At 42.2% G+C, this 19,006-nt stretch overlaps 2 protein-coding genes across 2 annotated transcripts; both read right to left on the bottom strand.

Moving 5' to 3' along the window:
• Positions 1 to 1,183: 1,183 nt before the first annotated feature.
• Positions 1,184 to 10,598, bottom strand: chrd (chordin). Its single transcript, XM_079481414.1, has 20 exons — positions 10,294 to 10,598; positions 8,994 to 9,097; positions 8,776 to 8,902; positions 8,216 to 8,347; positions 7,936 to 8,053; positions 7,751 to 7,838; positions 7,523 to 7,664; positions 7,309 to 7,446; positions 7,138 to 7,220; positions 6,219 to 6,366; positions 5,154 to 5,552; positions 4,688 to 4,929; positions 3,981 to 4,094; positions 3,501 to 3,698; positions 3,314 to 3,407; positions 2,933 to 2,989; positions 2,725 to 2,828; positions 2,375 to 2,632; positions 1,798 to 1,891; positions 1,184 to 1,713 (listed from the first exon to the last, which is right to left on the bottom strand). Exons 1-20 carry the CDS (start codon positions 10,421 to 10,423, stop codon positions 1,649 to 1,651), a joined length of 2,835 nt encoding a protein of 944 aa, XP_079337540.1. The 5' UTR covers positions 10,424 to 10,598; the 3' UTR covers positions 1,184 to 1,648.
• A 4,337-nt stretch (positions 10,599 to 14,935) lies between these two features.
• Positions 14,936 to 16,857, bottom strand: LOC306908108 (putative E3 ubiquitin-protein ligase MID2; the record flags this gene model as incomplete). Its single annotated transcript, XM_079480697.1, has 4 exons — positions 14,936 to 15,513; positions 15,587 to 15,802; positions 16,304 to 16,351; positions 16,617 to 16,857. The coding sequence occupies 4 exons, from the start codon at positions 16,855 to 16,857 to the stop codon at positions 15,038 to 15,040; spliced, it is 981 nt and encodes a 326-aa protein (XP_079336823.1). The 3' UTR covers positions 14,936 to 15,037.
• Between the last annotated feature and the right edge of the window lie 2,149 nt (positions 16,858 to 19,006).

Raw genomic sequence — 19,006 nt, 5'->3', positions numbered from 1 at the left:
GACTTTATCAAGATTTCAGAGATCAAATGTGATTTTATGGTGTGAACAGAAGAGGGCGCTGTGAGCCCGTCTGGTGCTGTCAGTCATCTCTGCTCTTAAATGATTGATGTTTCTAATAAAACCTCCAAGTGATGCTAGAAACAAGGACAGACTAAACCAAAATCCCACCGACTTAAAGAGTCATGTGTGTATTTTATAATAAATCAAGTAAATATGTTATCTCATTTGGCAAAGAAGCAACGACATCTTAGTCCTCTGTCAGCCACCGTAGTGCTTCGAATGGGAGGGGTGGAGCTGCAATTCTCAACCTCACCACTAGATGCAGCTATATTTCACATACACTGGACCTTTAAGATCACTTTCAGACAGCAAATGTTCTCTGAAGGTGAAGCACAGAGGTGATATGAACAGAGAATGGAGAAATGTAAGCTTCATCGCAAGTTCTGCCAGGAAAACTCAATATCACGCCACCTATGACACACAGACCTAACCAATTATCATCCAACCAATCATCACTTAAACAACTGTAGTCTATAAGCACGACATTTACCCTCTGCGTTCGCATTTGAAGCCTCAGGATTAGCTGCTTTTATTTACTTATGTCACTTTTGCTGAGTTTTCTCTGAAGTGAGACACCTGGAATGAATCAGAGTCATGTTGAGAAAACTGATCCAGTCTGGTTCTGTGATGAGAAACGTTCACTTGGCAGGGAAAAGACGGGCCGATGACCAGCACAGGGCCACATGTCACACTCGCTGTTCTGCCGAGTAACACTTTACAGTTTCATCTTTCTTCATGATCTCCTGTTCTCTCTCTCTCTCGTCTTACATCAACACACACAGTGCACCGGAGCATAACACATTATTGACTTTTGACCTTTACATGTATATCTGTGACTCGCTTGCAATCAAAAGTCAATATTACTGATCTCAATTTGAACTCAAACATTACAAATCCAGATGATTTCACCTCTACAATCTACATTAATTTAGACCTCCAGACTCTTCATGCGTTCACACAATTACACTCATTTCATTCGGTTTAAGCAGAAACATCTGAGATTAAATGAGAACATCCATCTGATCTCATGAGCTATAAAAGAGAAACATCTAACCAATAACTTTCTCATTTGAGCAATGTGTGTGCGTCCAGTGTCATCGAAAAACACAACATAGCGTGCTTTTATGAAATACATTTTTAAAGACTTTATTGTTTATTCATTCATTAATAAATATGCAATACAAACATTATTCATAGTAATCATCAAAATCCTGAAAAAAATATCACACACCAGCAACAATAGAAACGCACCTGACATCAGTGGGCGGGACAGTGCAGTCGAAACCCCGCCCACACAGCAAATTACCAATCAGACGCATCACAACAGTCCTTCTGATTGGCTGAATTCCGAGTGTCATGCTGACGATGTGCGATTGTTGACAAGCTTTTGTTTGTTTTTTGTATACAAGCGTGAGAAAATCAGCCAAAGTGAAATTCTCAGAGATCTCGACTCACTCTCTCCTTTTGTTCTGGGTCTCCTCTCTGTATCCTCATGACGGTGTGTTTGGACAGGCGTCCGTCGCTCGACTCGTGTCCGACTCGACCTGATCTCGGGAACAGGAGGACAGTGAACGTTGAGAAAACCATGTCAGTGTCTCCAGCTTTTCTTTTTTTCAGCTTTCTTCAGCATCTCTTCTTTCTCCATGAAGTCTTCTGTAAAACAAACGTGCGCTCTTCAATTAGCTGATAAAGTTATTCAATGTGAATGGGATCATTTGAAATGTGAAAAGCTCTTACCTATGCACTCGGGACAGCACTGATCCTCCCGTCGAATGGGGTTATCGCAGATCAACAGCGGACACTGTTTCCTTTGACATTTGGTCACTCCGTGCTGCGATGAAGAGAGAAAGAGAATCATGTTAATTAGACCTAAACACTTTCAACAAATGAAGTTTCCTAAATCTCAACTAATAATCTCTCTCTATTATTCATAAACATTTACTCATTAACGTTAATCAAAGTCAGTGAGTGCAGCTGTGACACGTCAGAGGAGAACTGGTCCTCCCGGCTGAGTCTGTTTTTTTCTCCATTTATTTATCATTGGAGTTTGGGTTCCTCGCCATAGGGCCGTGTTTGGTTGCTCACCGGGAGACTGTTGATATTACGGTAGATATTATTTACTAGAATGATCTTGCTTGTTCTATAAACACCATGCGCTGTGATGTGTTTGACCTGTCTGTGTCTTATTTTCTCCCGTAAAGCTGCTTCGGAACAATTGCACATTGTGAAAAGCGTTATATAAATAGAATTGTTAGTTATAATATTATTCAAAATGTCTTGATGCTTTTGTGTTTGTTTGTTTGTTTGTACTCACATCACACCAGCAGGTGATGCACTTCATCTCCCCCACCAGCGGCATGCTCGGGTGCCAATACTCGCTGTTCTGATAATAGTTTTTGCCAAACTTGCAGTGTCTCGTTCCATCCGCCTGCATCATTTCATCATCTTCCAGGAGGGGCGTGTCCTCAGCGGGACATTCCTTACAGCAGTCGGAAGGGTTGCGTCTGATTGGTCGGGTGCAGGTGAGGGCCGGACAGGTCACCTTCTCGCAGTGGACTTCGCCCGTGGAGCCCTGAGACAGACACAGAGACATGACGTCAGCTGCTAATGCTCATTAAAAAACTGAACCGCTTGTCGTGTTAAATCATTTCATCATCAACTCACCTTGCAGGTGCACACCGCACACTTGATGTAACCGAACGGAGGGACGAACGGGTGCCATGTTGTTCCAGGAGCGTGCATCTTCTGATCGCCTTCAAAATAACATCCTGAAATCACGGAGAACAACATTATTTTATATTCTATTAGACACATAATAACAACACCATTTCACAATGTTGTGGGTATCACAGCACAACTATAAAAAACTCACCTTCTGCATTCTCCTCCACTTTCTCTACTGCAGCTTTCTCTTTGGATTCTTTCTTTTCTGAATAAATCATACAATACAAGAGTTATTATCATGAACTAAAACCAATGAAACGAGTTTTTGAAATACAGCCCTAATATTATACGGCACTCAAATGATTAATTGAAAATAAATGAATAGTAAAAAAAACAAAACACAAAATAAGCAACAGAAATGCTTAGAATTAAAAACATAAGAACTGAAAATGTACAAATATTTTCTTCTTTTTTGATTTTGTCTTGTTTTCTAGTAAAAATATCTAAGGATCCATACATTTATTTGATTATTTTCAGAGAATATACCTAAAGAATAAATATTTAAAATAAATCCAGTCCCAAGACTCACCGTCACAGACGGGACAGCATTGATCTTCAGGCTGAATCGTGTGAGGACACGAGAGGACGGGACAGATCACCGGATCACAGATCACTGTTTTCTTCTGCACGAGAGATAAAAAGAGTTGATATGTAGAATGAACACACACAACGAGATCCAGATGAGACAGACACATCAGTGTGTGTGTGTGTGTTACCTGACAGGTGCAGCTGAAGCAGTTGTTGTATTGAGGAGTCCACTGAGAGCCGTGTGCGTGATGTTCTCCCTCAAAGAAACACGCGTGTGGGTCTTTCTTCACCTCCGCCGGGTCACGGACGAACACAAGGTCATCAAACTCCGCTTCCTCCACGACCTCACCACGGGAACCGAACTCACAGCTGTTCGGGACATGAATCTGGAGACGCAGAGAAATCGTTTTAACACGCAGAAGATTTCAAACCACGAAACCGATGAGTCACGATTTCCAGAAGGTTTCATGCATCTAAATTACAACCTCCTTGGAGGTGAAAGTGATTTAGAAAATGGAGTAAGGATGTTTGGATTAACAACAGAAGTGTGTGTCTTAATAGTGTGTAAGTGTGTGTGTGTCTTAATAGTGTATAAGTGTGTGTGTGTCTTAATAGTGTATAAGTGTGTGTGTGTCTTTATAGTGTATAGTGTGCGTGTGTGTGCTCACCAGTCCTCGTATTTCTCCTCTGGGGTTCATCTTGGTGCTGACTTGAATATAAGCTTTACCCTCATCCAAATGCCTCAATAACTCCAGACTTAAATCCTTCAACACACCCTGAGCCTGAGAGAGAGAGAGAATGTGAATAAACACCAGCAGAATTGTGCTTGACAGACAAAACACAATTAGTTTTTTGTGCAATCTTGTGGTTTACATTTAAATCTGCTGTTGTTTTCATTTTGGTTTCGGTTTGTTAAAAAAACGCTGAAAAGCAGAGTTACGACACTCCTATAGACGTCCGTTGGAAGAATGTAATGTGTAAGTAACTCGTGTCATGGAGCGTCCCATAGTTTCAAACACTGCACTGAAGCCCATTCATCTCAGTGTCTCACAAACGCATTTACTGTGCAGTTGGTGAAATAACTGCATGTTTATACATTTTAATGTGTTGGCTGACATATCTTATATTCATATTACTCCAAGGACAAAATGCTGCTATAAATGTGGTCAATGTAGTAATTAGTATACACAATGTGCCGTTATATTTAGCAAAACGTATGCAAATATTGTTGCCAGTCCCGCTAAAATCCATTCAAATAGGTTGACATCACGGATTTGTTTTGAATTATTGAGCGCTCCATGAACCACGTGACCAAGCGGCGGCGAGATCAACGTGTGTCGCAACTCTGTTTTTCAACAGCTCTGGGTTTGTTTACCTGTTGACCGTAGAAGCCGGTGAGAAGTCTCTTGTGATTGGTGGTCGAGTCGTCCATCTCACCGATCTCAGCCAATCCGTGCAGGTGGGCGTTTATGGAGGCGTCCTCGCTCCTGCTCAGCCCGATCACAACGATCTCGTAGTGAAGATGACACTGGTCATCCACAGAGATCCACGCGTGTCCTGCGGCGCCGGTCCGAACCGCTGGAGACACGAACTGACCTGCCAGAGGAACCGGAAGTTCTGAAGAGACAAAAACAGCCGAGTGTAAGTTAAACTGTCTGATCTAAATATGATCTTTATCTAAAATCATCTTTGTTTTCGATGCGTTTTTAAAAATGTTCAAAAATCATGTTTTTTATTGTGTCATAATTGCTTAAATCAAAACAAACCAAAGCTTTTTTTGATATTTCTGATATTCATTGGAATGCAAGTTCACTTCAAATATACATTGAAAAACATCTCACCATGTCTCCGTGCGTCCAGTCCATTGTACGGCAGCGTGCGTATCTGTCCACGTAACTCTCCCTCCGGCTGCTCGGCCGTGGCGATGTTAATGAACAGTTCGTTCTGCAGGAGCATGTGAATGTGTCGTGCTTCCACGCGGCCGGCGACACCCGCCGCACGCCCACCACCCCTCTCACCCGATGAGGAATAATCCCCTGTGATGTCGTAGAGGACGCTGCGTTTGCTGCGTCGCCGCGGCTTCATCTCGATCGTCACCCCGACAACGCCGCTGCTCAGACCGGCCACAAGCACCTGATAGTCCAGAGAGCCGTTCTGGTGAAGAGTGAAGACGGCCGACCCAACACCGCCAGTTTTCCCCGGAGACAGAGCAGAACCGCTGGACATCACGCTTTGAAGAGCTGAGAGAGAAAAGAGACTTTAAACGTCACGTTTTCTAAACGTTTACCGCGTGTACTGGAAAACGAACATTCATCTCTGATGATATCACACGCAAACCAGGCATCGTCTGCAAAACAAGCCCTTTTGTGTGATGTGGATGGAAAAGCATCAGAACCCCGGAAAACCTTCACTGACATCATAAGTTTATTTTTCCAAATGAAATCCTAAAAGTTATGATGTAACGGCTTTAAAGAAGTTCAAGCGTGCGTTTGTGTGCCAGAGAGAGTGAAAGAATGAAGAAAAAGAAATCCATGAAACGTTCTAGCATTCAAACCAACTCTGTCGATCAAAACCATGAGCTCACGCAGGGTCAGAGGTCACGAATTATGTAATCCCGCGAGAGAAGAGCGGCAGGTATGCAAAGAAAAACAAGAGAAAGTTTGAATTCTTAACACATCACGTCACACACACAAAATAATGAAAAACAAGATTTGAACTTTGACCTCTCTGGTCATCACTCCACATGTTTGACCTCCTCATCCTGATCTAGATATGACAGCCAATCCCATTCTGGCTTTATAAATCCTCCAGATGACATGAAGATGTAATGGAACACTTCATAAATCCCTGAACATAAGGACTGTGATGTGTAGGACAGCCTGTGTAAAATACATGAAATCACTCACTGTCACATGACGTCTTGCCAGAAATGAATCCGGAGATCAGGTGGCGGTTCGGACCCTCGGTTTCCACGGTGATCTGCAGCTGCCCGCGGGACAACCAGAAGAGTTCCCGACTGTTCAGATCCGCAAGAACTTCAGCGAAGTCTGAATCCTACACACACAAGAGAGAGAGCGACGTAAGAAAGCATGTAGACGCTGTTTTACAGTTTATAAGAGTTGAAGAAATGTCTGGAATCTACAGACTAGACACACAAGCAGCATGTGTGTTCCTCAATAAACATTCCCAGTCGATTAAAAACAGTTTGTGTGTGTCAGGGACGGATTATGACTTCAAAGGGGCCCCCAGGGACATTTACTTCCATGGGCCCCCCGTCCCACATTTTTTCATTTTTTCCCTTAGCTGTGTATTCACAGTTATAGAAAGTGAAAGTTAAGATGATAATGAATAATAAACTGTTCTATCTCTGCGTCAAAGGCCTGTGCTGCGAAAGTGAATCATCTGTTCATCTGTACAGGGTTTATAGAAGTCTAATATTAGCTATAAAGCAAAAAACCAAATGAATGCATATGAAACACACGTCTTTAATTAACTGTCAAAAATGCCTCTGTGACACATGTCTGTAAACATCCAATCCTCACGCAAAAGATTCAGAAAATGCTATTTAAATGTGCTGTTAAAGTTTTAATAGGTTAAAGTAACATAAAAACATATGTTGCCATGATTTGTTGATCATTTAATTTTAAACAGGGTTTCCACAGAGGCGCTGTACAGGACCCGTGTATTAAACACAGATGTTTTTATTGCTGTTGGGTTCTCTGTACCAAACTGGGGGCCCCTCGGGCTCATGGTGGTCAAGGGCCCCGGGTGCTGGCCCCATAGGCCCGGTCAGTAATCCATCCCTGGTGTGTGTGTGTGTCTCACCTCTGCAGAGATATTTGCCTGTATTTCCCTCAGCAGATGTTGACGGTACGAGAGCTTCACCCTCACTGGAACCGTCACAGATGCTACAAATAAACAAAATAAAATCACTCATTCATTCAATCAATCAATCAGTTTTTCACCTTTCAATCAAGTGTGCGTGTGTGTTCTTACATTTCTCGGCATGTGGAATGAGTCCCTGCAGGATGAGGATGAAATGCAGATTGTTTTCTGTGTCACTGAGCGTAAACATGGCGATGCCGCCCATCCCAGAATGCACCTCTTCAGACGTGAGGATGGCACTAAACGTTTCTGTCGGTACAAACAGCACATAATTAACATCCCGAATTTTTTTTTGAAAGAACTGAAGTTGAAGTAGAACACACACCTGCGAACAGAGCTCTGTGTTTAATGATGTTGCCTTCTAGCTCCTCCTTCCTGTTCTCATCGGTCGTCATGGAAACACGCAGCTGCTCTGCCTCCAGCTGACGCAAATGAGACTTCGGCAGATTCTTCCAAACTCCACAGATCTGCACATGAACACACAACAGTTACACTTCTGAAGACACTTCTGAGACAGAGAGAGAGAGAGAGAGAGAGAGAGAGGTGTGCTCACCATGTCCGTGTCTGTTTGTGGTACTCTCAACTCAAAGGCTGTGTTTCCATCTGTATCCAGGACTGAGATTAAACTCGGTCTGTTCATCCTTAACGACAAAAACAGAATAATTCAATAAATGACAAGAGAGACAGTGTGTGTGTGTGTGTGTGTGTGTGTGTGTGTGAGTATGTTTGTTTTGATACCTCTGGTACGTGATGGAGAAGGTCAGGCTGGTTTTCGTCAGTGTAAAGCGTGCTCGTGCGACACCACTCGAACTCGGCAGCCAGGAGTTCTCCACCGACGTCAATAATGCCACAAAATCTTAAGGGAAACAAAAAATATAATGCGTGACTATCTGCATGTGTGTTTGACAGAGAGAGAGAGAGAGAGAGAGAGAGAGAGAGAGAGAGAGAGAGAGAGAGAGAGAGAGAGAGAGAGAGAGAGAGAGAGAGAGAGAGAGAGAGAGAGAGAGACGTGTCTTACCCATCCTGCTGTCTCTGGCGCTGACGTCCTCAGAACTGATGTAAGATCTGTCATTGTAAGATTTGTGCAGGTCGTCCTCTTTCTCATGAAAGAACTCGTACAGAGTCTCCACCTCTTTTCTCTCAGAGTCACCTGTAACCACGGAAACCACATCCTCAGAATGACATCACTCCAGAACGCACAATAGAGTCAATGTTCAACAACCTCAATGTACCAGAATGTGTAAAAAAGAAGTGCGGTCTATTGCTCGGCCCGTAGCGCTTGACTGAATTATACTGAACAAGTGTTTAACATGAGACACGAGTCTGTGTTTGACCCCGGACCACCTGGTTACGCTCTAACATCATCCGACATGTCGTTTATCCAAACTCTCCGCCGTTTATCATCCGTCCGTCTGTGAGAAACAGCTCTGGCCAAATGTTTCCATCATTCACACATGCTGTTGCCACATACCAAAACACTCTTTCCATTTGTTCAGTCTCACCAGTCGTAGAAAAACACACACTCGCACATCTGTCCATGTGTGTGTGTGTGTGTGTGTGTGTGTGTTTGTGTGTTACCTTTTGGACATGATTTACAGCAGTGTCCTGGGAGCAGGACGGGATCATCACAGGTCGGTTCGGGACAGTCCTGTTTCATATTCTTGCAGCTCACCTTCCCGAACATTTTACCTCGCCGACTCTTCTGCTGCTCAAAGAGAGAGAGAGAATCTTACGAAAATGACCAACACACAACTCAACTCAACTGTGTGTGTGTGTATGTGTGTTTGAAGTCTTACCGGCTCACAGTGACACATAACGCAGTGCATCACTCCAAACGGCTCGCCGAGGTCCGGATGCCACGTGTCCTCCAAAGAATAAAAGCGTCCACCGAATGAACAGCCTGAAATGAACCCAAACAAACATCAGATCAGACACAGAATCACATCGGAATGCAATTTCTCAAAGATTTCATCCGCTTTGTTTCGAAGAGTGAACGAGAGATTTGCAGTCGATTTGGCATGAAGTGCTTATTGCATGTGTGGAATGAGGCAGTGATCACCAGATTCTCATTTTAGTGCCAGACTATTAAACAGTTTATTGTTAAGCTAAACACGCTGCGAGACACACGTGTAAACCGTGATGTTACTCTGAAGAGAGAACTGAGAGGGAAATGAGAGTTTGTCCGCAGCTCACCCCGTTACATCATCAAGATTTCTGTATAACACCGTTACTGTTTATACGCTACATTTACAAAATGAGCTTATTTTATCACGCAAGCTGAAGGGAAAAGTAACGAACACAAAACCTACTGGAATTTTTCGTTTGACAACTTTTTATAATTAAAATAATGGTCAGGTATCATTTTCTTCAATGGTTTGGAGGCCAAGGGGGTTTTAACAATCTCTTTTATACTGAAGAATACTGTATTGCTCTTTAAAGTCCCAGTGGAAATAAAAATGACAATTTAATTTTTTTCATTAAAAATTGCAGCGTCTGTAGTAAATAGCTCATCAATGTGGGTTTATTTATTTTTCTAATTCATGTGCCCTCATAATCTTCAATTAAAATCTGAAAAAACACTTCGGCCCTGAAATGACGATCCATCTCTAATGACGTAAACCAGACGGCTTGGCCCGAGCATCCGTTAACTCCTCCCCTTCAACTCTCAGTCTGCTGCCAAAATCAATGCAATAACGGTTTTTATACATCCAATCAATTCGCTGTGAAAAACATAAGCCACGTCTATTAACTTTATCCTGAAAGTCCTTTCACTCGGAAATGTTTTAGAATACCAAAGTGAAAACGATCGCAACATCGGCTTCACGGGGACTTTAAGCATTTACTGTACATTTAGTGAACCCATAAACTGAAACGTTGACCTGAAGAACAACAGTTTGTTGATGTCTTACATCATTTTTAAGTAGAAACTGAGTGTTCAAGTCAATTCAACTTAATACAAGTTTGAAGTAAACTGAAATTATATGTAAAAAAAGGTCAATAATGTCTTATTGTTCCCAGATGCGTCTCTAAATGTGATTGCTGTTCTCTAAAAGACATCATCGGATTGTTTTTAGCTTTTCTTTTCAGTACTCTTACCGGACAATCCTTTGGAGATCATGGGGTCCCTCTCAGGTTGGATGGGTAACGCTGGTGTCTTGAGTCTCGAGCTCTGGACCGACATCCAAACGCAGCTCAGAATCCACAACGCTCGCGTCGCCTCAATCATGACGCCCTGCTTCGCCAAGGGATAACTCGACTCTAATTTCAAAATAAAACTATTATAACCCTTGTTATTTTGTTTATCAATCAGTAAATATGAGATCTAAGCTCGTATGTTTCTCCTCTCCATCAAACTCAGAGTTTTATATCACGCGTAACAGAGCGCGTACTGCTCGTGTGTCCCGTTGCGCGACCTGCTCCAGCTTTATACGGTGCGCGTAAAGGGGCGGGGCGGGCCTCGAACACCCCAAAACTCATCACCTGCGAATATCAAACCTTTAATACACATCCACTAACATATGAGAGGCACGTGAATGACTTTAGACTCATGAACACTTTCTGTCTGTCTGGCATCTTTGCGCCTCGATAAACTTAAACTTCCTATTAGAACCAGAAGAATTATAATAAACAGGAGCAAACTCTCTGCTATTGTCTGTGTGTGTCCTTGTTTTTTCGTTCCTTTAAACATTTTCTTAAAAGTGACACGTGAGAAGGAACTCGTTTTCATTTTAAATTCAGATTTAAAGTTCATAAGACATTTTAGGTTAGAAATCGTTCAACAAACTTGTGCTTTGGAAAACTCTGAAATATTAAGCTATCTTTATTTTGCTTCCCCATGTTTTTGTTCTTGACTTGATTTGACACAACTATATGAAATAAATATTGTTTATTATTGTGAGTGTGCACCTTACAAGATTGTCCTTTTGACTGTATTTCACAGAATGTTGGACCTAGGAGCTGGAATAGGTTGCACCTTGATGATTCATATTTTAATGTGCCTGGACATCCCTCAGCCCCCCGGCAGAATCAAAGGCTGTGTTCCTCACTGAGAAGAATCCAGTTCTTTCTTTCAGGAGAACAATGCAGGTTCACTGAGGAACCAAGAACAGTAATTCTGTATTTCTCTCACGTCTGTGGAAAACATTCAACAGCAACAACACAATAAAAAGAAGCTGAAGATTTTAAAGATGGATGTGTCTGTTCTGATGTGGCATGCTTGATGTCAAACATCTGAAAAAGAATAAAAAAGATTCAAGTGTGACTTCGATCTAAAGCAGGACATTAAAGAGTAAAACTTTTGTTTTCATATGTTATGAAAGAAATAAAACAGTGATTGTATTTGCTTGTAAAGATCATGGCCAAAACGCAACTTTCACCCCATTATACTGCAATAATAATAATAATAATAATAATAGTTTGTATTGTAAGGCAGTTTGTGGTTTGTTAAAGTCCCCTTATTCTCTCTCACTCACTCTCTCTCTCTCTCTCTCTCTCTCTCTCTCTCTCTCTCTCCCTCTCTCTCTGTGTGTATGTGTTGATGGGGCCATTTCCCCTCCACGGGCTTTGAAAGGCTCTGAATAATGGAGAATAATGGAATAATAAAATAACAAACTAATAAAGTGGCCGAGAATGTCATATATCAATCGATCCGGAAGCCTCGCGGGGGCCCTGGGGTCCCTCCCCCGCCATGCACATGTTAAACACGACTATAGAGCCTCAGCGGCACACATTACATGAGAAAAGAGACGCGCAATAAACGCCAGCAGGGGGAGAGAGAGCCGTGAAAGACAAACACGAGGAGGGAGAGCGCGAGAGCTTGTTCTCTTTTCACTTCTGCATGCACTTAGATTGGAGATAAACAGAGCTACACGAACCCACAGCTGCACGTGTGTGTGTGTGTGTGTGTGTGTCCGCGTGGGTCTTTGTCCTCGGGAGGTTTTATTAATGCAGGATGTGCGCGCGCGCGCGGCGCAACGAGACTCGATTTTGATATTTTAATTGTATTTATATGTTTGATGTCCAATATGTTTGAAGTTTGATATACAGTACCGTTACACTTTAATATGTACAAAATAAACATTCGTTAAATTATAAAATATAAATGTTTTTCTCCTTACTTGCACATCACACCAAACATGAAATTTAGCTCAAAGTGCTTCACAAAATTAAAACGTGACATTTAAAAGTGATAACACATGAATTGAAATACATAATACTTAATTTAATATAGGAATAATCGCCTATAGTTATGATTGAATGGTGGTGTAATGGATGTGATGAATGGGAGTTTCTCTCGTTATAGTCTCATTGTGTTCTCTTAACAGACATGTGAGACAGAACTAAACATCACAATATACACAGCAAATGGCCTGTGTGTGTATTAGCGTTTCCGAAATGAGTTCACAGGTACACACGAGTTTGTGTGTGTGTGTGTGTGTGTGTGTGTGTGTGCGTGCGTAAGGTGCTTCACACCTGCGCGCGCGCATCCGCTGAGAATGGAGATCGATCATGAATCGATCATGAGCTGTTTGCATTTCATCATGAGGTGATAACAGAAGATATTATGAAGACATTCGTGAAGAAAAGCGACAGGAACCTACAATGACAACACAAGGGTGTGTGTGTGTGTGTGTGTGTGTGTGTGTTTTGATCGAAGTTTCTGCTCAATTCATTTCATTCCACCACAATGCCTGCAACACAGTGTACCATCATAACAATATAGAACGTAGAGATTTTACCATTATTTTGGGGAACATTTTCTGACAATTATATTTTTCTTTTACTGTAATATAATTTATTTTGCAATATGGGTACCTTTGGGTACATATAATAAACAAAGTTTGACAGTATTAGTATAATCAGAATACACCATATGACTCTGTTTGGCTTTGCTGTGAGATTTATAAAATAAATATTGATTGAAGAATTATTTCGCTTTCCAAATAAGGACACACCATAGACATTCCATTTAGTTTTTAGCCAAAAGTTGTTGTTTGTCTAAGATCTAGAAGGTTTCCAGCGGATGGCTCGTGAGCATATTACCTTCAGTAAAAGAAAGCTCTCTTTCATCTGAAGGCTCGTGGAAGCCAGCAGACGAGTCATGTTTGGGTTCTGATAACACACAGCATCAGCTTCATGTGAAGAAACAGTAAACACACACACAGATTATCCCTGAGTTCTCTCAGGAACTGACTCACGTGTTGTTTTCAGAGGTGTTGTGACACGAACGCATTGTGATAATGGAATAATAATGAGAAACGTATGGAGTTAACAGGTCACTAACAGAGAGAGCGTTACTCATTTAATATGTAAATCACGCAGCGTCACACATATGTGAGGAAACTGAGGGTCTTAATATGCGCTGCTTTATCAGACGAGGGTGCAAATTGAAGGCCTCGCGTTTGCCTTTCTCACAGGAGATCCTGAACCTCGACTCCAGACAGCAATGAGATTGAACCGAAAGCAAAGCACAGATCCATTCTGTCCGGTTATCATGAAGAGATCTGGAGAATGTCTCAAACAAAGTTAGAGATTTCCTACATTTCTCATCCGAAGAGCAAACTACCAGAGTTGATCATTTGGCTGTAAAACCGACGGTGCTGGTCTTGACCTCGTTCTCAGAGTAACAAACACTGGAAATGAAGCTTGTGAGTTAAATGACTTCCATGCCTGTTTTCAGTCGCTTTATTAAAGACAGAGGCGTTTGCACCGACAGGAAACCACACGAGAGAGACCTTGAGACAAAGAGTCAGAAATCTGACAAATGCCATGAGAGTTTGAGAAGAGACGTCAACGATGTGTCAAGCTGAGCTCAGATTTGTCTCGTCTGCGATCTAAAGTCGATATTACTGAAGATCTCAATCGTACTATGAACTGAAACTTTTCTCATCAAATCCAGATTTTTTCACCTTTACGATCTACATTCACACGACATGTTGTGTCAGTCTCACACCTGTCTGTGATATCGGGTGAAGATCGAGAGGATTGGTCATCTGAATTCAGGTTTTTTTGTCATGGACTGTTTGCAGTCTGGCAGCTCAGTCAAAAGAAACCACACTTGCATTTTCACACTGACACTGTCTAACCATGTCAGGAGACAGATTTTACATCGTCCGTTTCTCAAATCTCAGTTCTTGCTCGACGTCTTCAAAAAGCCTCTTTAAGTTAACACATGAAGAGTCTGGAGGTGTAAATGAATGTAGACCGTAGAGGTGAAATCATCTGGATTTGAGTAAATGTGATGAGAAATGTTTGAGTTCATATTACTTGAGATCTTCAGTAATATCAACTTTTGATTGAGACAAATCTGAGCTCAGTTTGACATTGTTGACGTCTCGTCTCTTCTAACCCTAACTCTCATGACGGACACATTTGAGACATTAATGAGTCTTTCATAGTGAAACTCTTCATTTAATCTCATTGTCTCATTCTGTTGTTCTGTTTTTAAATATGAGGATTGGATCAGAATTGTTTTAAATCACACTTATTTTGAACGCACAAATAAATATTACTCATACAGACAGTCAGTGATGGCTGTAAAAATGTCCTGTGCAATGTTGCAAAGCATTACTAAAGAGCAAGATTGACATTTTTACATTTGGCAGACGCTTTTACAGCAAACGCAAGCTGTGTATGTGAAGAAGAAACAGTTAACACGTCAGATGTGTGCGAGCGTTGTTCTCTTTGGTCTTGGCGTGCTTTGGCCCGGTCACAGTCTCTATTCATAAATAAAGCTCTCGGTAACACATTCAATGTGCTTTCTTGTTCCAAAGAATTTGTCTTTCTTGCTTTGTTCTTCTAAACATCTATAAAACTCTCCGGAAATCTCCAGAACCGGCTCCTACAGCGAGCCAAGAGTTGAGCCGGAGCAGAAACTAGACACGAGACCAGAATCTGAGTCCGAGCCGCATGACATCTCCTCAAACTTCTCAATCACCGCCTTCACCGCCCCAAACGCCACGTCCCTCCTCCACGGCCTCGTTCCCGCCCCTCCTGGACCCCGATAGGCAGAGTTATGACCGAGAAAGACGTGATTGGGTGGCGGCAGGCCTTGGCGGAGCTTCAGCTTTCCCTGGCCCAACTGAAGAGCAGGACGGAGCGGAACGGTGAAGTGGGAGGGGATGGCGGCCAGAAACTCTTGAGTGACACAATTGTGGAAAGTCAAAGAAGCCCCGCCTACATTCATAAACACACCCACTGTCTTCAGCTGAGGCGGCACAGAGGGGAGGAGCTCACGGCGTCCATCAAACGCAGCGTGAAACGAGGAGCCACGCCTCTCCAGCCACCAGCCACGGCCATCAGATGATGAGATCACACCTGAGAACACAGTAAATGTCATCTTACATCGTTCCATTTTTATTGATGGAAACGTGAACGTGCATTCTCTCACCGATCCTGTAGAGGGCGCTGTTGCAGACGTCCACCTCCCAGTAGTACTGTCCTCTGGAGATAGACACCCCTCCACACACCTGAGGGAGCGGACACGACTCACGAGCGCTGCGGTCACCGGCTGAAAGTGTGCGACCCGTAAAGGTCAAAGTGAGAGAGGAGTTTGAGAGGTCAAGGGTCGGGTCAGAGCGCGAGCCATCGAGAGTGAACACTAGACCTAGAGAGATGCATGCACACACGCGCACACACACAGCGTATGTTAGGAAAGGCCTTACACTTTTTATTTTAGAAACCAGCATGTTTTGTTCTGTATGATTTTCATTAGAAACACTTCAACAAATGTCCTTTAGATTCATGTTAAAAAGCATTCAATTCAAAACTCTTACCGACAGTTTAAAACACATTTGATTGTTTTTACCAGAAATTCTATCGGTAATGAGAATGAATGAAAAAGCCTGAGAATATAAAGCTTTTAAATTAGTAAAATCTAAAGTAATCTGTTAACCTCGAAATTTACTGTTTCTTCACATAAAATCAAACTTTCTTTGAAATATATTTTGTGTGTTTTTAAGCAGTCTTTTAAAAACGTTACAGTTGTGAATATCAGTCAGTTTTCCACTGTTTCTTCATTTTTATTTGACATAAATATTCTGTGAATCACTACTGTAAGCAGTATATACTCTGCAGTACACATGTAAAGGCTTGAAGGTAGTTCTACCTGAAACAGATTGCCTCATTTCTTCTTCAGAAAGATCGACACTGCCATCTACAGGACAGAGAATAACCGGTTTCCTTTTACAGACACATACAATCCCCCCGGTGTTTTCTTGTAAATTTATGTTTTTTACAGTATTTCAAAAATACATAAAAATCTGTTTCTGTTTTTTCATTTTATGTGGAAAATCTTAAAAAAAAAATAACAGAACTGACAAGAGACACAAATGTTACATAAATAATCACATTAAATACAAATATTTGTCAATAATATAATTAATTTGTTTATCTGTATGTTAGTGGTTGAGGCAAGTTACCGATGAATGTCTCCACCATCACTTTAGGGTCACAGGTCACCGTGGGGTCAAAGGGCAGACAGGTCACAGCAGACGACCATTCAAAGCAGGGCAGCTCGACACCGTGACGACAGCTCGGACAGAGAACGGCACAGACTGAACGAGAGGCGGAGGACACACCCCTGACTCCACCCTTACATCGGTCCAGCCGCGCCCCTCCGGTCAGACAGCGGCTACACAGCGTGTGAGAACAGGGCAGCATCAGAGGAACATCCAAATGATGACGACAGAGCGGACAGACGGATGACGAGGAGCTCGTCTCATCTTCTGTGTTTAGAGCCTCAGGGAGACTGGACACATGACAGCCGTGTGTCATAGTTCACTGTACACTGAACATAAACAAACACACCAGAATTCATGTCTTGCTGATTTTCTGCCCTGTACGCACGCACACATACACAAACATAAGCACTCAAGCACAATGACATACCCTCCACATCCATAAAACCCCATCAAACCATCCATCCAACCGATCCGACGACACCGGAGGCCTTTAGATCCCGCTGCAGCGCACACTGAGATCCCAGAAACTCCTCGCTGGACAAACAGAGACCACACTGATCTCCTTTCCTGAGGTGTTTCCGCTGGCGGTCATTAAATAAAAGACTGTAGATCACAAGAACACAGAAACACACGAGACAGACGGAGAGAAAGAGACGCTTTCAGAGCCACTCCAATGCTTGTGGTTGTTATGGTAACAAAAGCCCTGCACCCCACATACAGACAGAAAAAGACACTCCGGAGAGAGAGAGAGAGACAGAGAGACAGAGAGAGAGAGAGAGAGAGAGACAGAGAGAGACAGAGAGACAGAGAGAGAGAGAGAGAGAGAGAGAGAGAGAGAGAGAGAGAGACAGAGAACCTTTAGTGAAACAGGAAGGTTCTTCAGATGTTAAAGGTTCTTTATGGAACAAACAGCATCCGTAACCATTTGAAGCATGTTTTGAATCTAATGGTGTAATAGAGAAGCACCTGTTGATCATGTTTTAGAGACATATGGTGTATTTTCCTGTGTGCTCGCTGTTAAAAACACAAAATCACACAGTCAAAATCAACAAAACAGTCGCAGGGTTTATAATAGGAGCATGTGTGTGTGTTTACCTGAGCAGATCTCTTGCAGTGTGTGTGTGGAGGTAAGATCTGAATGACACATTTAACACACGCATCAAACATTTCAGATCTATATGATACGAGTCGAGCTGTTCCCACGGCGATGAGAACAAGAGAAAAACAATCCTATCAGAGAACGACAGTAATTACAGAGAGAGAGAGAGAGAGAGAGAAAGAGAGAGAGAGAGAGAGAACCTTTAGTGAAACAGGAAGGTTCTTCAGATGTTAAAGGTTCTTTATGGAACAAACAGCATCCGTAACCATTTGAAGCATGTTTTGAATCTAATGGTGTAATAGAGAAGCACCTGTTGATCATGTTTTATAGACATATGGTGTATTTTCCTGTGTGCTCGCTGTTAAAAACACAAAATCACACACACAGTCAAAATCAACAAAACAGTCTCAGGGTTTATAATAGTATGAACGTGTGTGTGTTTACCTGAGCAGATCTCTTGCAGTGTGTGTGTGGAGGTAAGATCTGAATGACACATTTAACACACGCATCAAACATTTCAGATCGATATGATACGATAGTTTAGAGTCGAGCTGTTCCCACGGCGATGAGAACAAGAGAAAAACAATCCTATCAGAGAACGACAGTAATTACAGAGAGACAGAAAGAAAAATAAGGAGGAAAAGATGGAGGGGTGAGAAAAGTCTGCAGTACATTACTGCTTCAAAAGAGAGAAAATAGAGCGAAGAAACACGAGAGAAAGAAAATGAGACCTCAAGGAAAGAGAGATGGATGAATACACAGAGATGTTTTCAAATGTCTGGGACATTAAACCTTATTCACATAATGAGTTAAAAACAGATTCACACACCTTAAAGGGACAGATCAAATCTACTAAAATCTACACAAACATATCCTGTATATTGATATGTGGATTCATCTGTTATCAGTCTGTTCATAATGATAAATGATAAATAACATATTACACAACATGAAAATCTATCTTACCTGTGGAGTGATGCAAGCGGTGCAGTTATATACACACACACACAGAGTTCTGGACGCAATCTTCTAGTCTGTCACACACACAGACACACACTCACACGCACACACACCCACCCACAGTACTAAACACAATCTTCTAGTCTGTCATGCACACACATCCCCAGACAGACAGACGCACACACGCACGCACGCACGTTACCGGAAGCAATCTTTATTCTAACACACACGCCCTACACACGTAACTGGACACAGTCTTCTAGTCTGCACCTCATCCCCGTCCCCACCT

This window comes from Barbatula barbatula (assembly GCF_947034865.1).
Source record: "Barbatula barbatula genome assembly, chromosome: 19".
NCBI classification, from domain to species: Eukaryota; Metazoa; Chordata; class Actinopteri; order Cypriniformes; family Nemacheilidae; genus Barbatula; species Barbatula barbatula.
The sequence above is the reverse complement of the archived record's forward strand: the minus strand, read 5'-3'. Positions and strand labels throughout refer to the sequence as shown.

Coding starts and splice junctions, on each gene's coding strand:
- chrd (XM_079481414.1), bottom strand. CDS start 10,423: ATGATTGAGGCGACGCGAGCGTTGTGGATTCTGAGCTGCGTTTGGATG. Junction 9,098..10,293: donor GATCTCCAAAGGATTGTCCG/GTAAGAGTACTG, acceptor GGTTCATTTCAG/GCTGTTCATTCGGTGGACGC. Junction 7,839..7,935: donor TTCTCCATCACGTACCAGAG/GTATCAAAACAA, acceptor TTTGTCGTTAAG/GATGAACAGACCGAGTTTAA.